We start from the raw sequence: 22728 nt of genomic DNA on the forward strand, positions 1-22728 counted from the left end.
AAATATTTAGATATAATTATATTTTGCTACATTATTAAGATATCATTCTATTTTTGTCTATGAACATTTTATACTAAATGCAGAACGGAATGCATAACAACCATTAATAAAAACATCTCCTTATAGGAATTAAATAAATGTGTGGTTTGTTATTTCAAGGCTCAGTATCATTTTAGTTATAATTGTAAAAAAGTTGTTTACAGTGGCAATGGAGCTTATTTAGACATTTAAAATTACAATACAGTTGGCACTACAACTGCTCGACCATAACCTAGGAGACAGCCCAAAAGAAAGGCAAGCAATAAATATAATGCAAGATTTCATCAATAATTTTTTTATTGTCAAAAATTATATATCCTGGCCCATTGCAATGGCCCCCCTACCCATAAAATAATTAACATATTGCTGTCTAACTTGACGGGCACTTTGGGGGGCCAAGCCAGTACGGACAGTATCCAGGCCTGTAAGGTTGGCTTCTATTTGTCCGGCCTCAGGCCCAACTGTGCCTATATAATTTGGAGAATGCTTATTTAAAAAGTTGTGCAGAATGCAGCACGATAAAACGATAAAATTAAGTTTGTATTCCGCCAAATTAATGGCTGTTTGAAACAGGCGGAACCGGCTGGCCAGAATTCCAAACGCATTCTCAACCACTCTTCTAGCTCTGGCCAGCCGGTAATTAAAAACCCTCCTCTCCGGGGTGAGGGTTCTTTGGGGGAATGGCCTCATGAGGTGCTTGCTGAGAGCGAAGGCTTCATCGGCAATGAAGACAAAGGGGAGTCCTTCCACGTTATCCTCATCAGGTGGCAATCCCAGGCCACCACTCTGGAGACGCTGGCAGAACTCCGTCTGGGCAAATACTCCTCCATCCGACATCCGGCCATTCTTCCCCACGTCCACATATAAAAAATCATAGTGTGCCGACACCACCGCCATTAAAACAATACTGTGGAACCCCTTATAATTAAAATAATATGACCCCGAATGGGGTGGTGGCACAATGTGGACATGTTTCCCATCTATAGCCCCTCCACAATTGGGAAAGTCCCAACGGCTGGCAAAATGGGATGCCACAGTCTGCCATTCCTGTGGCGTTGAAGGAAACTGGGAAATCAAACAAGAAAGCCAAAATCAATTAATTTGGAAGCTAACATTGCAAGAAAATTAGACAATTAAAAACATTATTCCCCAGCATCAGTATAACATTCAATAATTTAATTGTTCTGGAATAACTAATATGGAAAGGCACACTTATCAGATTGCTCACCCCCTCTGATGGAACATTGATTACATTTTAGGGGGTTGTGAAATCCCTAAAAAAGATTACTTTTAGGACACGCAGGAATTTAGGGACTAAAAAGGCTACAAGACTGCAGTTGTCGCACTCTGCAGGTGCAGTTGCTAACCAGCTTACAGTAAATGAGGTAATGTAAAAAGGCATTCATGTTGCAAGGAGTACACAATCACATGCAAGGGCAATTAATGAAAACACTTTGAGGCTTGCATATGATTTGATGATGGAAATCAGCAGAGCTTCTGCTCATTTACTAAAGCACTGGAACAAATGCACTTGTAGAGTGCACATGCATTTTGCAAAGTGCAACATATATTTGCTTTAGACAAATCAACACCACAGAACATTCCAGCAAATTTTAACGAGGGTGGGGGTGGGGGGGTTGTGAAATCTAGATAATTGCTCATTAGCAGCACACTATTTGGAGTGAGTTTAGGTGGGGGGGGGGTGGGGGGGTTGTGAAATCTAGATAATTGCTCATTAGCAGCACACTATTTGGAGTGAGTTTAGGTGGGGGGGGGGGGGGTTGTGAAATCTAGATAATTGCTCATTAGCAGCACACTATTTGGAGTGAGTTTAGGTGGGGGGGGGGTGGGGGGGTTGTGAAATCTAGATAATTGCTCATTAGCAGCACACTATTTGGAGTGAGTTTAGGTGGGGGGGGGGGGGTGGGGGGGTTGTGAAATCTAGATAATTGCTCATTAGCAGCACACTAAATACACTCAAACAAAATACATTCCAAATGAGTAGACTAGGTGGATATGTTCCCATCACTTCATGCTGGGAAGGTTATTGAAGGAAAATATACATGCATGACAAAAAATAACAGTAAAAAATTCCAGCATGTGTGAGGATAAAAAGGGGACATTCACACTATATTGCAATGATGGTAAGTAGTGTTTGAAGCAAGAAATACATCACATTATCAAAGATTACATAAAAGAACATGTGATACTAATAAAAGAAAAATATCTTACCTTAATATAGTCCTTCTGCAGGACCTGTATGATGGCAGAACAGGTCTCTGGGATAATGATCCCCAGAGCCTGGGGGGAGATGCCTGTCGAGAACTTAAGGTCCTGCAGGCTTCTCCCTGTGGCCAAATACCGCAAGGTAGCGACCAGCCTCTGCTCCGGAGTGATGGCTTGCCTCATGCAGGTATCCTGCCTGCTGATATAGGGGGTCAGCAAAGCCAACAAACGGTCAAAAACGGGGTCCGTCATCCGGAGAAAGTTCCTGAAATCCTCAGGATTATTCTCACGGATCTCACGGAGCAAAGGCATGTGACAGAACTGGTCACGCTGAAGCAACCAATTCTTGGTCCATGAACTCCTCCTCGCCCTGTTCATGGACTGGTCTTGGGCTGAAGAATAAACTACAGCACCAAGCACATACAATGCACGAGCTCTACGACGAGTACGTACAGGTAACATGGCTTCAAAACGGTCGGCTGGTCAGAACGCACTAAACAGAACGCACTGAAGAACAGCAAGGCCTGTGAAGAACGACCTGAAAATCAGGAACGAGCGGCCAATAAAACAAAGATTTCTCAATGCCAACTGACCAAACGCACTGAAAAGCAGATACAAACCTCACAAGCACAGACTGAACAACAGTTAAAACGAACTGAAAAATACGAGTCTCACAAGCGCGAATCGTCTCTCACCAAACTTCTACTAACACGAGATAAACACGAGATTAGCAGAAGGAGCCCAAAGGGTGTCGTACGGGCTATTGAACTTCCGTTTTATAGTCTCGTCGGACTTGGTGTACGTCACCGCGTACTAGGCTGTCGTACTTTTGTGTGGTCGTGTGTGTGCAAGTCCGTTCGTAAGAAAGTCTGCCGCAAGTCCGCCGAAGGTACGTCGGAAGTCTGTCGGACAGGCTGTCGGACTTTTGTAGACGAAAAGTCCGACCGTGTGTACGCGGCATTAGAGTTTATTCCGACGGCAAAACCGGTTGTGTGTACAGGGCATAACTGGTTCTTCCCCCAAACAATACAGAGCCCGCCATGTCACCCAAACAACAGTCCATTCACTCTGGCTCCAGTAAACAGTCTAGGGGTTGTCTTTTTATAATTTATTGCTTGTAGAACTGGTAACAGGAGAGGGCTTAGGGCATGGGATACTCAAAAACAAATAGTATTCAGCAATTGGGAGAACAATTCTCTTCCTGAATAAACACAATATTTTGTACTTTTTGCTATAATAAATATCCCCATTTTTTTTTTTTTTTAAAAAGCGAATTTTTCTCAGTTTAGGCCGATATGTATTCTTCTACATATTCTTGGTAAAAAATAGAATTTTTATTATTTATTTTTTTACTAGTAATGGTGGCGATCTGCGATTTTTATCGGGACTGCGACATTATGGCGGACACATTGGACACTTTTGACACATTTTTGGGACCATTGGCATTTATACAGCGATCAGTGCTATAAAAATGCACTGATTACTGTAAAAATGTCCCTGGCAGGGAAGGGGTTAACACTAGGGAGCGATCAAGGGGTAACTGTGTTCCCTGTGTGTATTTCTAACTGTAGGGGGAGGGGACTGACCTAGAGGAGGTAAGGGAATGTGGTTCCTAGCTAATAGGTACTCACAATCTGTCACGCCTCACAGAACAGAACAGAGATTTGTGTGTTTACAGACACTCATCCCTGTTCTGCCTCTCGTGCCCGCAATTGCTCGTGGCCGGCGGTCATCGCGACTGTCAGCCACGAGCATCAGCTCCCCCGCTGTGCAGTGGGTGCGTGTGCACCTGCTATCCCAATCCCACGAGCCGACGTATAGCTACAACGGCTCGCGGGATCGTGCCAGCCTGCCGCAGTAAAATGATGGCGGCTGGTCAGCAAGCGGTTAAAAACATGTGGGGTGTGAATAGGGTTCAGGAAGGCGGTATTTTAGATGTAGAGCTACCCACAGAGGGGCCACTGACTCTAATGCCACGTACACACGGTCGGAATTTCCATCAGAAAAAGTCCGATGGGAGCTTTTCATCGCATATTCCGACCGTGTGTATGCCCCATCGGACTTCTTCCGTCGAAAATTCAGACGAACTTAGATAGAGAACATGTTCTATATTTTTCGAACGGAACTAATTACTATCGGGAAAACGCTCGTCTGTATGCTTTTCTGACGAGATTAGCAGAAGGAGCCCAAAGGGTGGCGCACTGGCTATTGAACTTCCTTTTTCTAGTGCCATCATACGCGTTGTACGTCACTGCATTCTTGACGGCTGGAATTTGGTGTGACCGTGTGTGTGCAAGACAGCTTGAGTAGGAATTCTGTCAGAAAAACCTTTAGAGTTTATTCCGACGGCAAAACCGGTTGTGTGTACAGGGCATAACTGGTTCTTCCCCCAAACAATACAGAGCCCGCCATGTCACCCAAACAACAGTCCATTCACTCTGGCTCCAGTAAACAGTCTAGGGGTTGTCTTTTTATAATTTATTGCTTGTAGAACTGGTAACAGGAGAGGGCTTAGGGCATGGGATACTCAAAAACAAATAGTATTCAGCAATTGGGAGAAGAATTCTCTTCCTGAATAAATATGGGTGCTAGACAGTCTAATGCTTCACAGCTGAGGAGTGAGGACCATGAGGCATATCTCTGAACAGTCTTATGCCCCGTACACACGGTCGGACATTGATCGGACATTCCGACAACAAAATCCATGGATTTTTTCCGACGGATGTTGGCTCAAACTTGTCTTGCATACACACGGTCACACAAAGTTGTCGGAAAATCCGATCGTTCTGAACGCGGTGACGTAAAACACGTACGTCGGGACTATAAACGGGGCAGTAGCCAATAGCTTTCATCTCTTAATTTATTCTGAGCATGCGTGGCACTTTGTGCGTCGGATTTGTGTATACATGATCGGAAATTCCGACAACGGATTTTGTTGTCGGAAAATTTTATAGCAAGCTCTCAAACTTTGTGTGTCGGAAAATCCGATGGAAAATGTGTGATGGAGCCTACACACGGTCGGAATTTCCGACAACAAGGTCCTATCACACATTTTCCGTCAGAAAATCCGACCGTGTGTACGGGGCATTAGGCTTCACAGCTGGGGACCAAAAGGAAAGTATTTGGCTACTGGTTGCCTTGCACCGATGTACAGCTATCAGTACCCAGTGCAGTCTCCAGAACCCTACACAGTCACAGGAATCAGTGTAGGGCTTTTACTCACCAATCCTTGTGTCAGTTACCACCTTTGAGCTTCCTCCGGACACAGCTAAGTAAGTAAGACAGTCCTTCTCTAGACCGGATCCTTTGTAGTGAGGTTCTTCAATCAGTTTTTCAGAAAGATCCATCCAGACTCTCAGCCCCGACACTGCTGAAGTCTCTTCAGTGTAGAGGAGAGGCAGCGACAACGGTTGCAGAGCCCGATGATGTCTTCCATAGGCTTACTATGGGGCAGGGCCGGACTTTCCATTGGGCTTGAAGGGGCTCAAGCCCATGGGCCCCGGCCAATAGGGGGCCCTGCTGGCCCCGCCCATTCGGAAAGCCGCTGAGAGCGGCCGAGAGCAGTCGAAAGTGGTCAAAAGCCGCCGAGAGTGGCCTAAAGCCGGCTCTGTATCTCGGCGGCACCATTTTTAAACTGAAAGGTTGAAATGACAAGGCAGCAATGACACTGGATCAAGGCTACACTGACAAGTCTGCAAATGACACTGGAGCAAGGCTACACTGACACTGTGCAAGGCTGCAATGACACCGACAAGGCTGCAATGACACTGACAAGGCTGCAATGACACTGACAAGGCTGCAACGACACTGACAAGGCTGCAATGACACTGACAAGGCTGCAATGACACTGACAAGGCTGCAACGACACTGACAAGGCTGCAACGACACTGACAAGGCTGCAATGACACTGACAAGGCTGCAACGACACTGACAAGGCTGCAACGACACTGACAAGGCTGCAACGACACTGACAAGGCTGCAACGACACTGACAAGGCTGCAACGACACTGACAAGGCTGCAACGACACTGACAAGGCTGCAACGACACTGACAAGGCTGCAATGACAATGACAAGGCTGCAATGACACTGACAAGGCTGCAACGACACTGACAAGGCTGCAACGACACTGACAAGGCTGCAACGACACTGACAAGGCTGCAATGACAATGACAAGGCTGCAATGACACTGACAAGGCTGCAACGACACTGACAAGGCTGCAATGACACTGACAAGGCTGCAATGACACTGACAAGGCTGCAACGACACTGACAAGGCTGCAATGACACTGACAAGGCTGCAACGACACTGACAAGGCTGCAATGACACTGACAAGGCTGCAACGACACTGACAAGGCTGCAATGACACTGACAAGGCTGCAATGACACTGACAAGGCTGCAACGACACTGACAAGGCTGCAATGACACTGACAAGGCTGCAGATGGACACTTATAAGGCTGTATTGATGGGCATTTAAATGTAAGTTTTTTTCCTTAAACTTCTCTCCTAAAAGTTTTTTTCCTTAAAATTCCCTCCTAAACTTGGGGTGCGTGTTATACGCCAGCGCGTGTTATTCGCCAATAAATACGGTAATTATCATTTTATCAATTTTTATTGCTTTTATTAATCTAGGATCCAGAACGAAAACCAGTACAGTATCCCCCACTTATACGCTTATATATTATCTACTTTTGTGAGTAGCCATTTGGCTGTTTTGTCTTGTCCAATTAAACAGAAGTTCTTTAATACTGCACTGAGTCTGGCGCACCTTGTCCTTTTCTATTTCTGTTTTATAGAGCTGTGCATATGTATAGAAGGTAGGGCCCAAAAGTGACTCAAGCCCAGGGGCCCCCACCACCCTAAGTCCTGCCCTGCTATGGGGCATCCACTGTCAGCTTTCTGTTCTCTACACTACATGTGACTGGACCGGAACAACTTCAAAATAGGTAAAGGTAGGCATTTTTTCTTTTACAGGGTCGATAGAATGGTCTTAGAATGGGGGGTGGGAGTAGATTTAGGCTTGGTTAGGGTATGACTGGAATTCAACTTTAATGCATAACTAAAGGCAAAACTTTTTTTTTAGTTTTGGACAGAGTGGAGAGGGATTAGAACATCTGTCAGGTTTTCATTGTTTTCTGTGCCCCCCGTTAAGGAGATTCACCCTCTCTATTTGTCTTGTTTATCATTATCATTGAAAGTAAAAGAAAATCACAAATTTTGGGTTGTCCCCAGAAAAGCAATGGGGGGGGGGATCTTCTCATTGGGGAACTATTTCTGTTGACCTGGGGATCCCCAAGAGATTCCCTTAATTTGCAGGGATTTTCCCTTGTTTGGCTATAGGACAGGAAGGTAAGGTAAATCTCTGCAATGGGACACAGATTGACGGGGGTTATAACCCTCCCTTGCCCTAAAGTTTCACTTTAAGAATTCTGCTTCTCTGAAGAAGCTATTGTAGTGTAAACCCTGTTACATTTCTGTCTGGGTGTGGCAGCAAGTGATATTTTTGGAGGGTCGGAAGCACAACAATTGATGCTATGAATGGTGCATGTTTCCGTTAAAACATGCAGTGGTGGCTACCATGTGTGTGTATAGGGTTAACTGCTCAGTTGAACTGTCTCAATGGTTACACTCAATCTGCTGGTGCTTAGATTGTTGTTCTGTGAGCTGGACCATTTTTGTGCAGGATGCACATTTTAAAACAGCAATAAAAAAAAACAATATTGACCCCATGGGTGCAGGGGTTGCAGGGTTCGCAATGGAGACATCACCTATGCTCCAGGGGGCCTGTGTGGCCTCCCTGTCACATCAGGTTTTAGCACTGTTTCACACCAGCCACTACACTGCAGCGCAGAGGCTTATGTGCTGTGCGATCCAACTGAGCTCAGCGCACTGTTTCCAATTTTGTCGGCAAGACATCTCATAAAGTTCAATTTCCCTGGCTGGGCCCTTTGAGTTTCCTCTTTTACATATAAGTCAACCGCTTTCACCTGGCAGCTCACTGGCCTGCCTGTCCTAGGGTTTCCACCTGTCCGTGATTGACCCAGACAGTCCGGGTTTTAAATTCTGTGTCCGGGTTTCAGTCCACCTGAAACCTGGACACATCAGTGGAAGCCCCGAAGCACCAGTCCTCCTATCAGCTTCCAGTGCTTTTAGTTATATTGGTGGGGGGACACTTTGGGGTACAGACTGACATGGGGGATTATACTGGGTAGGGATGAGCTTCGTGTTCGAGTCGAACCCATGTTCGACTCGAACATCGGCTGTTCGATCGTTCGTCGAATTGCGAACGATATGGGCCGTTCGCGCCAAATTCGTGTGGCGCGTCACGGCCCATAATTCACTGCGGCATCGCAGTGCATTGCTTGCTGATGATTGGCCAAGCATGCACTATGACCCGCATGCTTGGCCAATCACAGCGCCGCCTTAACAGAGAGCCATAATTGGCCAAAGCCAAGGAGGCTTTGGCCAATTATGGCTCAGGGGATTTAGTACACGCCCCACACTATATAAGGCCGCCTGCACGGCGGCCCTGTGCAGTGTGTTCCGGTGTGCTTAGAGAGAGAGAGAGACAGTGTCATTTGATTTGAGTTAGATAGATTAGGCAGGACAGGCAGTCAGTTAGCTGCACTTAAAGTGTATTGTGTATATATATGCATCCCAGGTGTTGCATATATATATATATATATACACTGTATTCAGTTTAGCTAGATCCGTTCCTGTTATCTTCTAGACTATTTACATTTAGTGCAGTGTGTCCTGCTCACAGTGTTCAGCTAGATCCGTTCCTGTTATATTCCTACTGACAGGCAGGCTTGTCTTGTTACAGTATTTTGAAGAAAATTACTGGTGTTCTTTTGATCCTATTAGTACCACAGTCAGGCAGCTAGACTATTTACAGTTAGTGCAGTGCGTCCTGCCCACAGTGTTCTGCTAAACCTACAAGTAAGTGGGGTGCGTCCTGCTCACAGTGTTCAGCTAAACCTACAAGTTAGTGGGGTGTGTCCACCTCACAGTGTTCAGCTAAACCTACAAGCTAGTGTGGTGCGTCCTGCTCACAGTGTTCAGCTAGATCCGTTTCTGTTATCTTCTTACTGACAGGCAGGCTTGTCTTGTTACAGTAAATACAGCTACCTGAAGAAAATTGCTGGTGTTCTTTTGATCCTATTAGTACCACAGTCAGGCAGCTAGACTATTTACAGTTAGTGCAGTGCGTCCTGCTCACAGTGTTCTGCTAAACCTACAAGTAAGTGGGGTGCGTCCTGCTCACAGTGTTCAGCTAAACCTACAAGTTAGTGGGGTGCGTCCACCTCACAGTGTTCAGCTAAACCTACAAGCTAGTGGGGTGCGTCCTGCTCACAGTGTTCAGCTAGATCCATTTCTGTTATCTTCTTACTGACAGGCAGGCTTGTCTTGTTACAGTAAATACAGCTACCTGAAGAAAATTGCTGGTGTTCTTTTGATCCTATTAGTACCACAGTCAGGCAGCTAGACTATTTACAGTTAGTGCAGTGCGTCCTGCTCACAGTGTTCTGCTAAACCTACAAGTTAGTGGGGTGCGTCCTGCTCACAGTGTTCAGCTAAACCTACAAGTTAGTGGGGTGCGTCCACCTCACAGTGTTCAGCTAAACCTACAAGCTAGTGGGGTGCGTCCTGCTCACAGTGTTCAGCTAGATCCGTTCCTGTTATCTTCTTACTGACAGGCAGGCTTGTCTTGTTACAGTATTTTAAAGAAAATTGCTGGTGTTCTTTTGATCCTATTAGTACCACAGTCAGGCAGCTAGACTATTTACAGTTAGTGCAGTGCGTCTTGCTCACAGTGTTCTGCTAAACCTACAAGTTAGTGGGGTGCGTCCACCTCACAGTGTTCAGCTAAAGCTACCTGTAGAAGGTTGGTGGTGTTCTCATACTACAGGCAGGCAGTTGATTTTGCTAGCTGCAGTATCAGTACATATATATATATATATATATATATATATATATATATATATATATATATATCCCAGCTTAGTGCAGCTACAGGCCATTAATATGTCTGGAAGGCCAAGAAGGAGAGGCAGACAGTCACAAGCCAATAAGAGAGGGCAAGCAGGCTCTGTGTCTAGTGCTGGTCGTGGAGACGGTGCATCCTCATCAGCACGTGGCCATGGGACACGCTTGGCCTTTTTTTCGGCAGCTGGCCATGTTGAGCCGCAACATGCGGAAGACTTGGTCGAGTGGATGACCAAGCCGTCCTCATCCTCCTCATCCTCTCTCACCCATGCCCAGGGTACTTTGTCTGGCAAAGCAGCGGCCTCTTCCCTCGGCTCAATGTCATCAGTGACTCCTTCCCTAGCCCCACCATGTCCTCCTGAGGAGTCCCTCGAACTGTTTGACCACAGTGTTGGGTACATGCTCCAGGAGGATGCCCAGCGTTTGGAAGGCTCTGATGATGATACTGAGCTTGATGAAGGCAGTAACACGAGCACGGACAGAGGGGGTGCCCAAGAAGGACAGCAATCTGGCAGTCATTCTCCCCCTGCTGCAGCATACTGCCAGGTTTGCTCCAGTGATGAGGAGGGAGGGGATGATGAGGTCACTGACTCAACGTGGGTGCCTGATAGGAGGGAGGAGGAGGAGGAGGCGGCACATCACCAACGAGGCAGGATGCCCTCCAGGGGCCAGCCTAAGGGCAGCACATTGACTGCATCACACCCCAAAGCTCCACATGTGCAGGGCGCTGCAGTCTCTGCGCGTTATTCAAAAAGTTCTTTGGTGTGGGCCTTTTTTGAGACAAGTGCATCAGATCGCACCGCTGCTATTTGCAACATATGTCTCAAGCGTATCTCGCGTGGCCAAAACATCTCCCGCTTGGGTACCACATGCTTGACCAGACATATGTTGACCTGCCATGCAGTTCGTTGGCAAGCGTATCTAAAAGACCCACACCAAAGAACAAAGAGGACCTCTGCTTGCTCCTCATCAGCTGAGATTTCCAACCCCACTAGACCTTCAGTCCTCTCTGAGACCTGCACTGAGAGGAATGAAGGTGTAGAATTAGGTGTGTCACAGCCACGTACTTGTGGACAATCTGATTTTGGTACACCGACGTCAGATTGTACCAGGCAAATTTCCCTGCCCCAGCTGCTGCACCGCCGAAAGAAGTTTGCTCCCAGCCATCCACATGCCCAGCGGTTGAATGCTAGCTTGGCAAAATTGCTAGCACTTCAACTGCTGCCTTTTCAGTTGGTAGACTCTGCCCCCTTCCGTGAGTTTGTGGAATGTGCAGTTCCTCAGTGGCAGGTACCCAAACGCCACTTTTTCTCACGGAAGGCGATTCCGGCTCTCTACCAGCATGTGGAAGGCAATGTCCATGCCTCGCTGGACAGGGCGGTCAGCGGTAAGGTGCATATTACCGCTGACTCATGGTCCAGCAGGCATGGACAGGGACGTTACCTAAGTTTCACGGCGCATTGGGTGACTCTGCTGGCAGCTGGGAAGGATGCAGGACAAGGTGCAGTAGTGTTGGAGGTTGTTCCGTCACCACACCTCCAAAATGCTAATGATTGTGACACACCTCTCTCCTCCACCCCCTCCTCTTCTTCTTCCTCCATGGCCTCTTCCTCGGAACCAGCGGTGCTCCGTAGTCGTTCAAGGGGCTACGCAAGTACGCAGGCCAAAAGATGCCATGCGGTGCTTGAGCTGGTGTGCTTGGGGGACAGGAGCCACACTGGGGCAGAGGTTCTGTCAGCTCTGCAGGGGCAGGTTCAGAGGTGGTTGACGCCACGCCAACTTAAGGCAGGAATGGTGGTTTGCGACAATGGCACCAACCTCCTCTCTGCCCTCCAACAGGGACAAATGACCCATGTGCCCTGTTTGGCTCACGTCCTTAACTTGGTGGTGCAGCGGTTCTTGGGCAGGTACCCGGGCTTACAGGATGTCCTGAGGCAGGCCAGGAAAGTCTGTGTGCATTTCCGCCGGCCATATAATGCCAGTGCTCGGCTGACGGACCTCCAAAAGGAGTTTAACCTGCCCAAGAACCGCCTAATCTATGACATGCCCACCAGGTGGAACTCAACGTTGGCCATGCTGCAGCGGCTGCACACGCAGCAGAGGGCCATCAATGAGTACCTGTGCGACTATGGCACCAGGACAGGGTCAGGGGAGCTTGGTTTTTTTTCCCCACGCCAGTGGGCCATGATCAGGGATGCATGCACTGTCCTGTCACCATTTGAGGAGGCCACGAGGATGGTGAGCAGTAGGGATGAGCCGAACACCCCCCTATTCGGTTCGCACCAGAACATGCGATCAGGAAAAAAGTTCGCTCGAACACGCGAACACCGTTAAAGTCTATGGGACACGAACATGAATAATCAAAAGTGCTAATTTTAAAGGCTTATATGCAAGTTATTGTCATAAAAAGTGTTTGGGGACCTGGGTCCTGCCCCAGGGGACATGGATCAATGCAAAAAAAAGTTTTAAAAACGGCCGTTTTTTCAGGAGCAGTGATTTTAATAATGCTTAAAGTCAAACAATAAAAGTGTAATATCCCTTTAAATTTCGTACCTAGGGGGTGTCTATAGTATGCCTGTAAAGGGGCGCATGTTTCCTGTGTTTAGAACAGTCTGACAGCAAAATGACATTTGGAAGGAAAAAACACATTTAAAACTACCCGCGGCTATTGCATTGCCGACAATACACATAGAAGTTCATTGATAAAAACGGCATGGGAATTCCCCCCAGGGAAACCCCGAACCAAAATTAAAAAAAAAAAAAATGACGTGGGGGGGGTCCCCCTAAATTCCATACCAGGCCCTTCAGGTCTGGTATGGATATTAAGGGGAACCCCGGCCAAAATTTAAAAAAAAAAAATGACGTGGGGTTCCCCCTAAATTCCATACCAGACCCTTCAGGTCTGGTATGGATTTTAAGGGGAACCCCGCGCCAAAAAAAAAAAAAAAAACGGCGTGGGGTTCCCCCAAAAATCCATACCAGACCCTTATCCGAGCACGCAACCTGGCAGGCCGCAGGAAAAGAGGGGGGGACGAGAGTGCGGCCCCCCCCCTCCTGAACCGTACCAGGCCACATGCCCTCAACATTGGGAGGGTGCTTTGGGGTAGCCCCCCAAAACACCTTGTCCCCATGTTGATGAGGACAAGGGCCTCATCCCCACAACCGTGGCCGGTGGTTGTGGGGGTCTGCGGGCGGGGGGCTTATCGGAATCTGGAAGCCCCCTTTAACAAGGGGACCCCCAGATCCCGGCCCCCCCCCTGTGTGAAATGGTAAGGGGGTACTTACCCCTACCATTTCACTAAAAAACTGTCAAAATAGTTAAAAATGACAAGAGACAGTTTTTGACAATTCCTTTATTTAAATGCTTCTTCTATCTTCCTTCATCTTCTTCTTCTTCTGGTTCTTCTGACTCTTCTGGTTCTTCCTCCGGCGTTCTCGTCCAGCATCTTCTCCGCGGCGTCTTCTATCTTCTTCTCCTCGGGCCGCTCCGCACCCATGGCATTGGGGGGGAGGCTCCCGCTCTTCTCTTCATCTTCTTCTTCATCCTCTTCTCTTCTTCATCTTCTTCATCTTCATCTTCTCTTCTTTTCTTCTGCGGGCCGCTCCGCATCCATGCATGGAGGGAGGCTCCCGCTGTGTGACGGCGTCTCCTCGTCTGACGGTTCTTAAATAACGGGGGGCGGGGTCACGGGGAATGCCACAGGGAAGTCCCGTCATGTCCCGTGCGTCAGAGGGGGGCGGGGTCACCGGGTGGCCCCGCCCCCCGTTATTTAAGAACCGTCAGACGAGGAGACGCCGTCACACAGCGGGAGCCTCCCTCCATGCATGGATGCGGAGCGGCCCGGAGAAGAAAAGAAGAGAAGATGAAGATGAAGAAGATGAAGAAGAGAAGAGGATGAAGAAGAAGATGAAGAGAAGAGCGGGAGCCTCCCCCCCAATGCCATGGGTGCGGAGCGGCCCGAGGAGAAGAAGATAGAAGACGCCGCGGAGAAGATGCTGGACGAGAACGCCGGAGGAAGAACCAGAAGAGCCAGAAGAACCAGAAGAAGATGAAGGAAGATAGAAGAAGCATTTAAATAAAGGAATTGTCAAAAACTGTCTCTTGTCATTTTTAACTATTTTGACAGTTTTTTAGTGAAATGGTAGGGGTAAGTACCCCCTTACCATTTCACACAGGGGGGGGGCCGGGATCTGGGGGTCCCCTTGTTAAAGGGGGCTTCCAGATTCCGATAAGCCCCCCGCCCGCAGACCCCCACAACCACCGGCCACGGTTGTGGGGATGAGGCCCTTGTCCTCATCAACATGGGGACAAGGTGTTTTGGGGGGCTACCCCAAAGCACCCTCCCAATGTTGAGGGCATGTGGCCTGGTACGGTTCAGGAGGGGGGGGGGCCACACTCTCGTCCCCCCCTCTTTTCCTGCGGCCTGCCAGGTTGCGTGCTCGGATAAGGGTCTGGTATGGATTTTTGGGGGAACCCCACGCCGTTTTTTTTTTTTTTTTTGGCGCGGGGTTCCCCTTAAAATCCATACCAGACCTGAAGGATCTGGTATGGAATTTAGGGGGAACCCCACGTCATTTTTTTTTTTTAATTTTGGCCGGGGTTCCCCTTAATATCCATACCAGACCTGAAGGGCCTGGTATGGAATTTAGGGGGACCCCCCCACGTCATTTTTTTTTTTTTTAAGTTTGGTTCGGGGTTTCCCTGGGGGGAATTCCCATGCCGTTTTTATCAATGAACTTCTATGTGTATTGTCGGCAATGCAATAGCCGCGGGTAGTTTTAAATGTGTTTTTTCCTTCCAAATGTCATTTTGCTGTCAGACTGTTCTAAACACGGGAAACATGCGCCCCTTTACAGGCATACTATAGACACCCCCCAGGTACGAAATTTAAAGGGATATTACACTTTTATTGTTTGACTTTAAGCATTATTAAAATCACTGCTCCTGAAAAAACGTCTGTTTTTAAAACTTTTTTTTGCATTGATACATGTCCCCTGGGGCAGGACCTGGGTCCCCAAACACTTTTTATGACAATAACTTGCATATAAGCCTTTAAAATTAGCACTTTTGATTTCTCCCATAGACTTTTAAAGGGTGTTCCGCGGCATTCGAATTTGCCGCGAACACCCCAAATTGTTCGGTGTTCGGCGAACTTGCGAACAGCTAATGTTCGAGTCGAACGTGAGTTCGACTCGAACTCGAAGCTCATCCCTAGTGAGCAGTGACAGTGCATGCATCAGTGACACTGTCCCCCTTGTCCACCTGTTGGAGCACACGCTGCGTGGAATAATGGACAGGGCACTTGAGGCAGAACAGAGGCAGGAAGAGGAGGACTTCCTTAGCTCTCAAGGCCCCCTTTATCCAGACAGTGTTCCTGCGTGCCCGCCGATCACACAGGAAGAGGACGAGGAGGAAGAGGAGGAGGAGGAGGAGGAAGATTGTGTCAGTATGGAGGTGGAGCCTGGCACTCAGCATCAGCAGCAGTCTTTAAGGGATCAGTCCCAAGAAACACATGGACTTGTACGTGGCTGGGAGGAGGTGGCTGCGGACCATGTCGTCCTTAGTGACCCAGAGGACTCCGGACCGAATGCCTCAGCAAACCTACGCTGCATGGCCTCCCTGATCCTGCAAAGCCTGCGTAAGGATCCTCGTATTCGTGGTATCAAGGAGAAGGACCAATACTGGCTGGCAACCCTCCTTGATCCACGTTACAAGGGTAAGGTTGCGGACCTTATCTTGCCATCGCAGAGGGAGCAGAGGATGAAACATCTTCGGGAGGCCTTGCAGAAAGGTCTGTGCAACGCGTTCCCAGAGACTGGGAGGTTACAAACTCCTGTTTCTGGACAACGTGTTGCTGAGGCTTCGGTCAGTCAAAGAAGGAGCGGTGGAGAAGGTGGCCGTCTGACCGATGCGTTCAGACAATTTTTTGGTCCGCAGCCCCAAGGTATGATCGGTTCCAGCAACCATCGCCAGCGTCTGTTTTACATGGTGCAGGAATACCTAGGGGCAAGATCAGACTTGGACACCTTTCCCACCGAAAATCCTCTGGGTTACTGGGTCTTGAGGATGGATCACTGGCCAGAGCTTGCACAGTATGCAATTGAGCTACTGGCCTGTCCTGCATCCAGCGTTCTTTCGGAACGCACATTCAGTGCTGCTGGAGGCGTGGTAACCGATCACAGGGTGCGTCTGTCCACTGACTCGGTCGATCGACTGACCTTCATAAAAATGAATGAGTCTTGGATCACCACCAGCTACCAAGCACCTGATGCTGATGTAACCGAATAATTTTTTTTGAAATCTCAGATCCCTTCAAAGACTGCCTATGCTGATGCTGAGTGACTATTCCTGAGTAATTATCCTCTTCCTCCTCAATCATCACGCTGATAGCTTGTAAGAGCATTTTTGGTTCTGGGCGCCACCACCAGTGCCTAAGGCACAATTTTTCAGCCCCTGTTTAACAGGGGCGTGTAATTACGATTTTTGATGTAATACTTTGCAGCAGGGCTCGTTCCTGCATTCCAACTAGAGTGTCTGTGAGGGGTTGCAGTGTTGTGGCACCAGCACCAGTGCCTAAGGCCCAATTTTTCAGCCCTTGTTTAACAGGGGCATGTAATTACAATTCTTGATCTAATATTTCACAGCAGAGCCCTGTGAGGGCTTACAGTGTTGTGGCCACAGCAACACCTAAGGCCCAAATTTCTGCTGAGTATATAGGGCAGGACCCTACTTTCAAACAACTAACTTACAAACGACTCCTACTTGCAAACGGAAGGAGACAACAGGAAGTGAGAATAAATCTACCCCTAGGAAGGGAAATTCTCTCCTGTAAGAGTTAATATGGGAAAAACATTTCTCCTTTCCACTGATGCTTTCCAATCCATTGGGACAAAAAGTGAGGTGAAATCTTCTGAAGAGGAGGAAAGACAGCAAAACAAATGTCACAGGGGTGATAACCCTTCCCTATGTTTTCCAAAAAGCTTAAAAAAGATTTTTTGGCTGGAGCTAAACACGTTAAAAATGTACCCGTTCAAAATTACAAAGAGATTCTACTTAACAACAAACCTACAGCCTGTATACTGCTATTCAGAGTATATAGGGCCTGGTGGCCCCACACCTTTCCTTATTTTAATTTGGGTGCGGGGTTCCCCTTAATATCCATACAAGACCCAAAGGGCCTGGTAATGGACTGGGGGGTACCCATGCCGTTTGTCTCACTGATTTTCATCCATATTGCCAGGACCCGACATTACATTAAACCCGCAAGCAGTTTTAAATGAGATTTTTTCCTTTAAAAATGACATTTGGTGCAGGGACTGTTCTAAACACGGGAAACACGCGTCACTTTACAGGCATACTATAGACACCCCTCAGGTACGATATTTAAAGGAATATTTCACTTTTTTTTTTTTACTTTAAGCATCATTAAAATCACTGCTCCCGAAAAAACGGCCGTTTTTAAAAGTTTTTTTTGCATTGATACATGTCCCCTGGGGTAGGACCCGGGTCCCCAAACCCTTTTTAGGACAATACCATGCAAATTAGCCTTTAAAATGAGCACTTTTGATTTCGAACGTTCGAGTCCCATAGACGTCAATGGGGTTCTAACGTTCGTGCGAACTTTCGGTCCGTTCGCAGGTTCTGGTGCGAACTGAACCGGGGGGTGTTCGGCTCATCCCTAATACTGGGGGACAGACTGACCTAGGGGATTATATTGGGGGTCAGACTGACCTTGAGGGCGATTATACTGGGGGACAGACTAACCTGGGGGGATGTGCTTGGGGACAGACTGACCAGTCTGGGATTATATAAGGGATATTAGAGGACAGAATGACCTGGGGGGGGTGTTCTGGGGGTCAGATGACCTGGGGGGAATATATTGGGGGTCAGGCTGATCTGAGGGGGATTATAGTGGGGACAGACCGACCCGAGGGGATGTACTGGAGGACAGACTGACCAGGAAGGGATTATACTGGAGGACAGACTGACCTGGGGGGGATGTACTGGAGTACAAACTGACCTGGGGGGATGTACTGGGGGTCAGACTGACCTGGGAGGATTATACTGGGGGTCAGATTGACCTGAGGGGGATTATACTGGGGGTCAGACTGACCTGAGGGGGATTATACTGGGCACAGACTGACCCAAGGAGATATACTGGAGGACAGTCTGACCAGGAAGGGATTATACTAGAGGACAGACTGACCTGGGGGGGGGGGGATGTACTGGAGTACAGACTGACCTGAGGGGGATGCACTGGGGGACAGACTGACCATGTTTGATGTAATTTTGCGCCGTAAAGCGGAGTTCCACCCAAAAGTGGAACTTCCGCTTATCTGATTCCCCCCTTCTGGTGCCACCTTTGGCACCTTTCAGGAGGGAGGTGAGAGCGGGTACCTGCTTTTGACAGGTACCCTGTCCCCACTTCCGGGAGACCGGGCCGCAGCGAAGTATGTCAGCATCTCGGCCCACTCCTCCTCCCTCTCCTTCTGCAAGGCCAGTTAGAGTGCGCAGTGCGCTTTGCGCATGCACAGTAAGGACCCTGTTGTGAAGTCGCAAGGCTATTGCCCTTACCGGAAATGGTGGTGGAAACACCCGACAGGCGATGTAAACATCAGCTGGGGTAATGACATCGCTAGACTCCAGGACAGGTAAGTGTCCTAATGTTAAAAGTCAGCAGCTACAGTATGTGTAGCTGCTGACTTTTAATTTTTAAAGGGGTGGGCGGAACTCCGCTTTAAGCTTCTCCCTTTATTAACACAATTTGACCACACCCACAGTTCTTCACAGAAAATTGCATGCGCCGCAATACTGCTCAAAGGGGTCCCAGGTCTTTAACAATCCTGTAGTGTATACTGCAAAAAAAAAAAATTGCCCTGCGCCGCTAAATTGTTCGGATTTGGCTTTAAGAAAAGGTCACAACCCTAGCCTGCCCCCACCTTGTATTCACATACAGCTGGCAGCAGGAGTATGTCGGCACTCGGTGGGAGTATCTTGGCGCGCGGTGGAAGTAGCAAGTGGTGGAGGGGGGACCCCAGGAAAACTTTTGGGCCTACAAGCTTCATGCTACACCTCTGATTGACCAAAACCAAACAGCTTGCCTTAATACCGGGCCTCCATGAATCGAATAAGGCAAGATTAATTTCCTCCTGGGGAGGGTGCATTGGATACAAGCATTACAAACAGAAAACTGGTTGAAAAACACAAAGTCTTCCTCATTTTCAAATTATTACACTGTTTTTTTCACACATAAATAATTGAACACAGTGGGTGTATCACCCTCTCCCCCATTTTTTTTTTTGCACCAGCTATTATCAGATTTCAGTGTTTATGTAGGTATAGAAATTGTTGAAAAAATTGTAGGAAATAATGTTGATTCATTCATAATAGCACAAAATTATAAATTACTTGTAGCAAGGTCCCGGGCCTCTTTAGGCCTAATGCCGCGTACACACGATCGGGATTTTGGTCGGAAAAAGATATGATGGCTTTTCCGATGGTATTCCGCTCAAGCTTGCCTTGCGTACACACGGTCACACAAAAGTTCTCTGAACTTTCGACTGCCAAGAACGCGGTGACGTACAACACTACGACGAGCCGAGAAAATGAAGTTCAATGCTTCCGAGCATGCGTCAAATTGTTCCCGCGCATGCGTCGGAATTGCTACAGACGATCGCATTTTCGGATAGGAACTTTTTCCTACCGGAAAATTGAGAACATGCTCTCAATCTTTTGCTGGCTGGAATTCGGATTTTCCGACCAAAAGCTCTCATCAGTCTTTTGCTGGCCGAATTTCTGATTGTTTGTGTACGCGGCATAATAGTTACCTCCAGAGTTAGGGACAGCTGACATCCTGCTGTAGAGAATGGGTTACAAGGCATAGTGTGTGTAGTGCAAGATACTTCTTGAATGCAAAGAGATTTATTTTCTCTTGAACAGAACTGTGGGAGAGAGGGTTTAGGCCCCGACACCCTCAAGTGGTTATTGGATGAAGGGAGGATTCTGGCAGTCGCACTCAAAATCAAATGCCTTTATTAAAAAAAGGAGGTAATAATCCAAAAAGTACAAGCCATAACAAACGAATCACAGGATCTGACGCGTTTCACACTTTCAAAAGGGCTTATTCATATGAATAAGCCCTCTTGAAAGTGTGAAACGCGTCAGATCCTGTGATCTGTGGTTTGCTGTGGCTTGTACTTTTTGGATTATCTCCTCCTTTTTTTAATAAAGGCATTTGATTTTGAGTGCGGCTGTCCAGAATCTTCCCTTCATCCAATTACCTATGCTTAGCCAGCACCTGCTGTTCCTGTTCTGAGGAGAGCTACATTTCCAGACACCCTTCCATAACGGCATCTCTCTTACCCTCAAGTGGTTGCAATGTTAAATAGAAGACTCTGACACTTCTATAGATAGACAGCCATGCAGGGAAAGGCTTCCAGCAAGATACCACATCTGCATGTGTAGGACCGCTGTCTCCTATGGCACAGTCTTTTAACAGTTTCTAACACAAGTTGTAACGAACTTCTGTCCTTCCTCTACAATAACTTCTTGTAGATCTTCACTCCACTGAGCTCCCAGTCTCTCTCACTAGACTTGCTGATCCACTGCCACTGGATCTCCCGCGCTCTTCCAACCTTCTCACTTAGTATGTTCCTCAAGCGTCACCCTGCTGCTGGGTCCCTAGATTGACATTCACAGATACTCCTCAAGCATCACCCCATTGCCCTGCTTGGTCCCTGGCTTGGCACACAAGGCTGCTCTGCAAGCGTCACCTCCGCTGGCTGGGTCCCTGGCTTGCCACCTGCTGAAGTTTCCCAATTCTTCACCATCCCTGGTTGGTGAGAATACTGCTCCGGTACTTGCTTCAGCTATTCGGTGTGGTCCCTGGTATTAAGGTGGTTGGTCCCTTAGTGGTGTCAGCTTCCCCTCCACCTCCGACTGTGACAGGTTCTCCAGCCGGCTGGGTGAACTGCGAGCCATAGTGCCAACCCTACGCTGCTCTCTTGCTTCTAGATAAGCCCTCAGACAGCCTAGCAGGCAGATGTTCTGGGGATAGGCCTCAGACTATGGCCTAGCAGCCTGGGGCAGCACAACACACGTCCACCCAGACAGTAGTCCAAGTGGCACAGAACGCCAATCACCTGACTCCACCCAAATATATAGGTTCTCCCAGCAGGCCAAGGGACTCAAGAAAACCCCTACCCATTGGCTGAGATACCCCATTCATTCCTAACCTGTCCTTGCAATGCCCTTGTCTTATCTAATGCCGCCAAGCACCCAGCCACCTAGTGACAGATGAGAGAAGTGCAGCAATTCCAGAATTAGGGTGAAATCAATTGATCCCTAATAATTTGGCCAAGGCAACCATACCTGGCAGGTAAATTGAAGAGCAACCCTGCTTAAACATCAGGGTGCTACATCCTGTTGTAAACAAAAACTGTGGCAAGTACTAGAAAAGTTGTCCTTTCCACAACCTATTCATTGCTATAGTATAATGTATATACTGTATTATAGATATTATTTATTTTCAGGGAATTATTAACCCACCTGGCAGGAATCTTTTTTTCCAGCCTCGTATCCGGCACAGATCTGGTCACTGGGGACAATGACTGCACTGGGATCTGAGTCGGCACCAATGTGGTACATCGTGTTACAATTAGTGTTGCTGATAATTGGCACCGTCAACTGCTGGAGGGTTTTTGGGGATGACAGCAGCTCTGCGGAAACAAGGTCACCATAAAACTCTGTTCTCAGTTCAATGAACACCAACATGCAACCACAGAAGAAGAAGCTGTGACGAGTAATTATTGTTATTTATTGTCATAGGGTTTAGGTGTGTCTGTGTGTGGGAACCTGGGCCCAGACTATGCATTCTAAAGTGTTAAAGTGGTAGAAACCCTAAAAAAAAAAAAGATTCTGTTCCTTTAAAGCATGATAAACAGCATAGTGCTTTGACTGTGTCATTTGTACCTTTCTATGCTGTAAAATACCTGGTTGATCCTGCCTGTTCCTGTGCCCCTCTATGTGTACTGACCACAGTAATCATGGCTGATGATCCGGCAGCTGATGGTACTGTGGTCAGTCCATGTGCCTCTCTCATCTCGCTGTGTTTAGAATCTCTCCTCTCTCCCTCTCCCTCCCTCCCTGTTAGTTCTCAGTGTGTGAGCTGATTCCCCCCCCCCGCCCCCCCTCCCCTCCTGCGGCTATTTTTGTGCCTGTAAAGTTAGTGGGGACAATTACTGGCATCCCCTCTGCTAAATACCTTATTCCACAGCACCGCTGTGCGGACTAGTGACCTCCTGGCTGACGTTATAGGAGAATCTCAGCCCCTTCAGCTGTAGTCCTTAGATCAGGGAAGGAGTGTGGTCACATGACTTCCTGGCTGACATCTGAGGGGGATCTCAGCCCCTCCCACTGTAGTCCTTAGATTGGGGAAGGAGAGTGGTGGGAGGTCACATGACCGCACAGTGGC

General features: G+C 47.9%; 1 protein-coding gene across 1 annotated transcript in view; it reads right to left on the minus strand.

Annotated features, from left to right (window-relative positions):
• The window catches only part of LOC141148257 (serine protease 27-like), a 65858-nt gene that overhangs the window by 8717 nt on the left and 34413 nt on the right, over positions 1-22728 (minus strand). Inside the window, exon 4 of the mRNA XM_073635524.1 lies at positions 21804-21973. Coding sequence (XP_073491625.1) covers positions 21804-21973 — 170 coding nt within the window. The remainder of the gene's footprint in view (positions 1-21803; positions 21974-22728) is intronic.

Source organism: Aquarana catesbeiana, linkage group LG06 (assembly GCF_042186555.1).
Source record: "Aquarana catesbeiana isolate 2022-GZ linkage group LG06, ASM4218655v1, whole genome shotgun sequence".
NCBI lineage: Eukaryota > Metazoa > Chordata > Amphibia > Anura > Ranidae > Aquarana > Aquarana catesbeiana.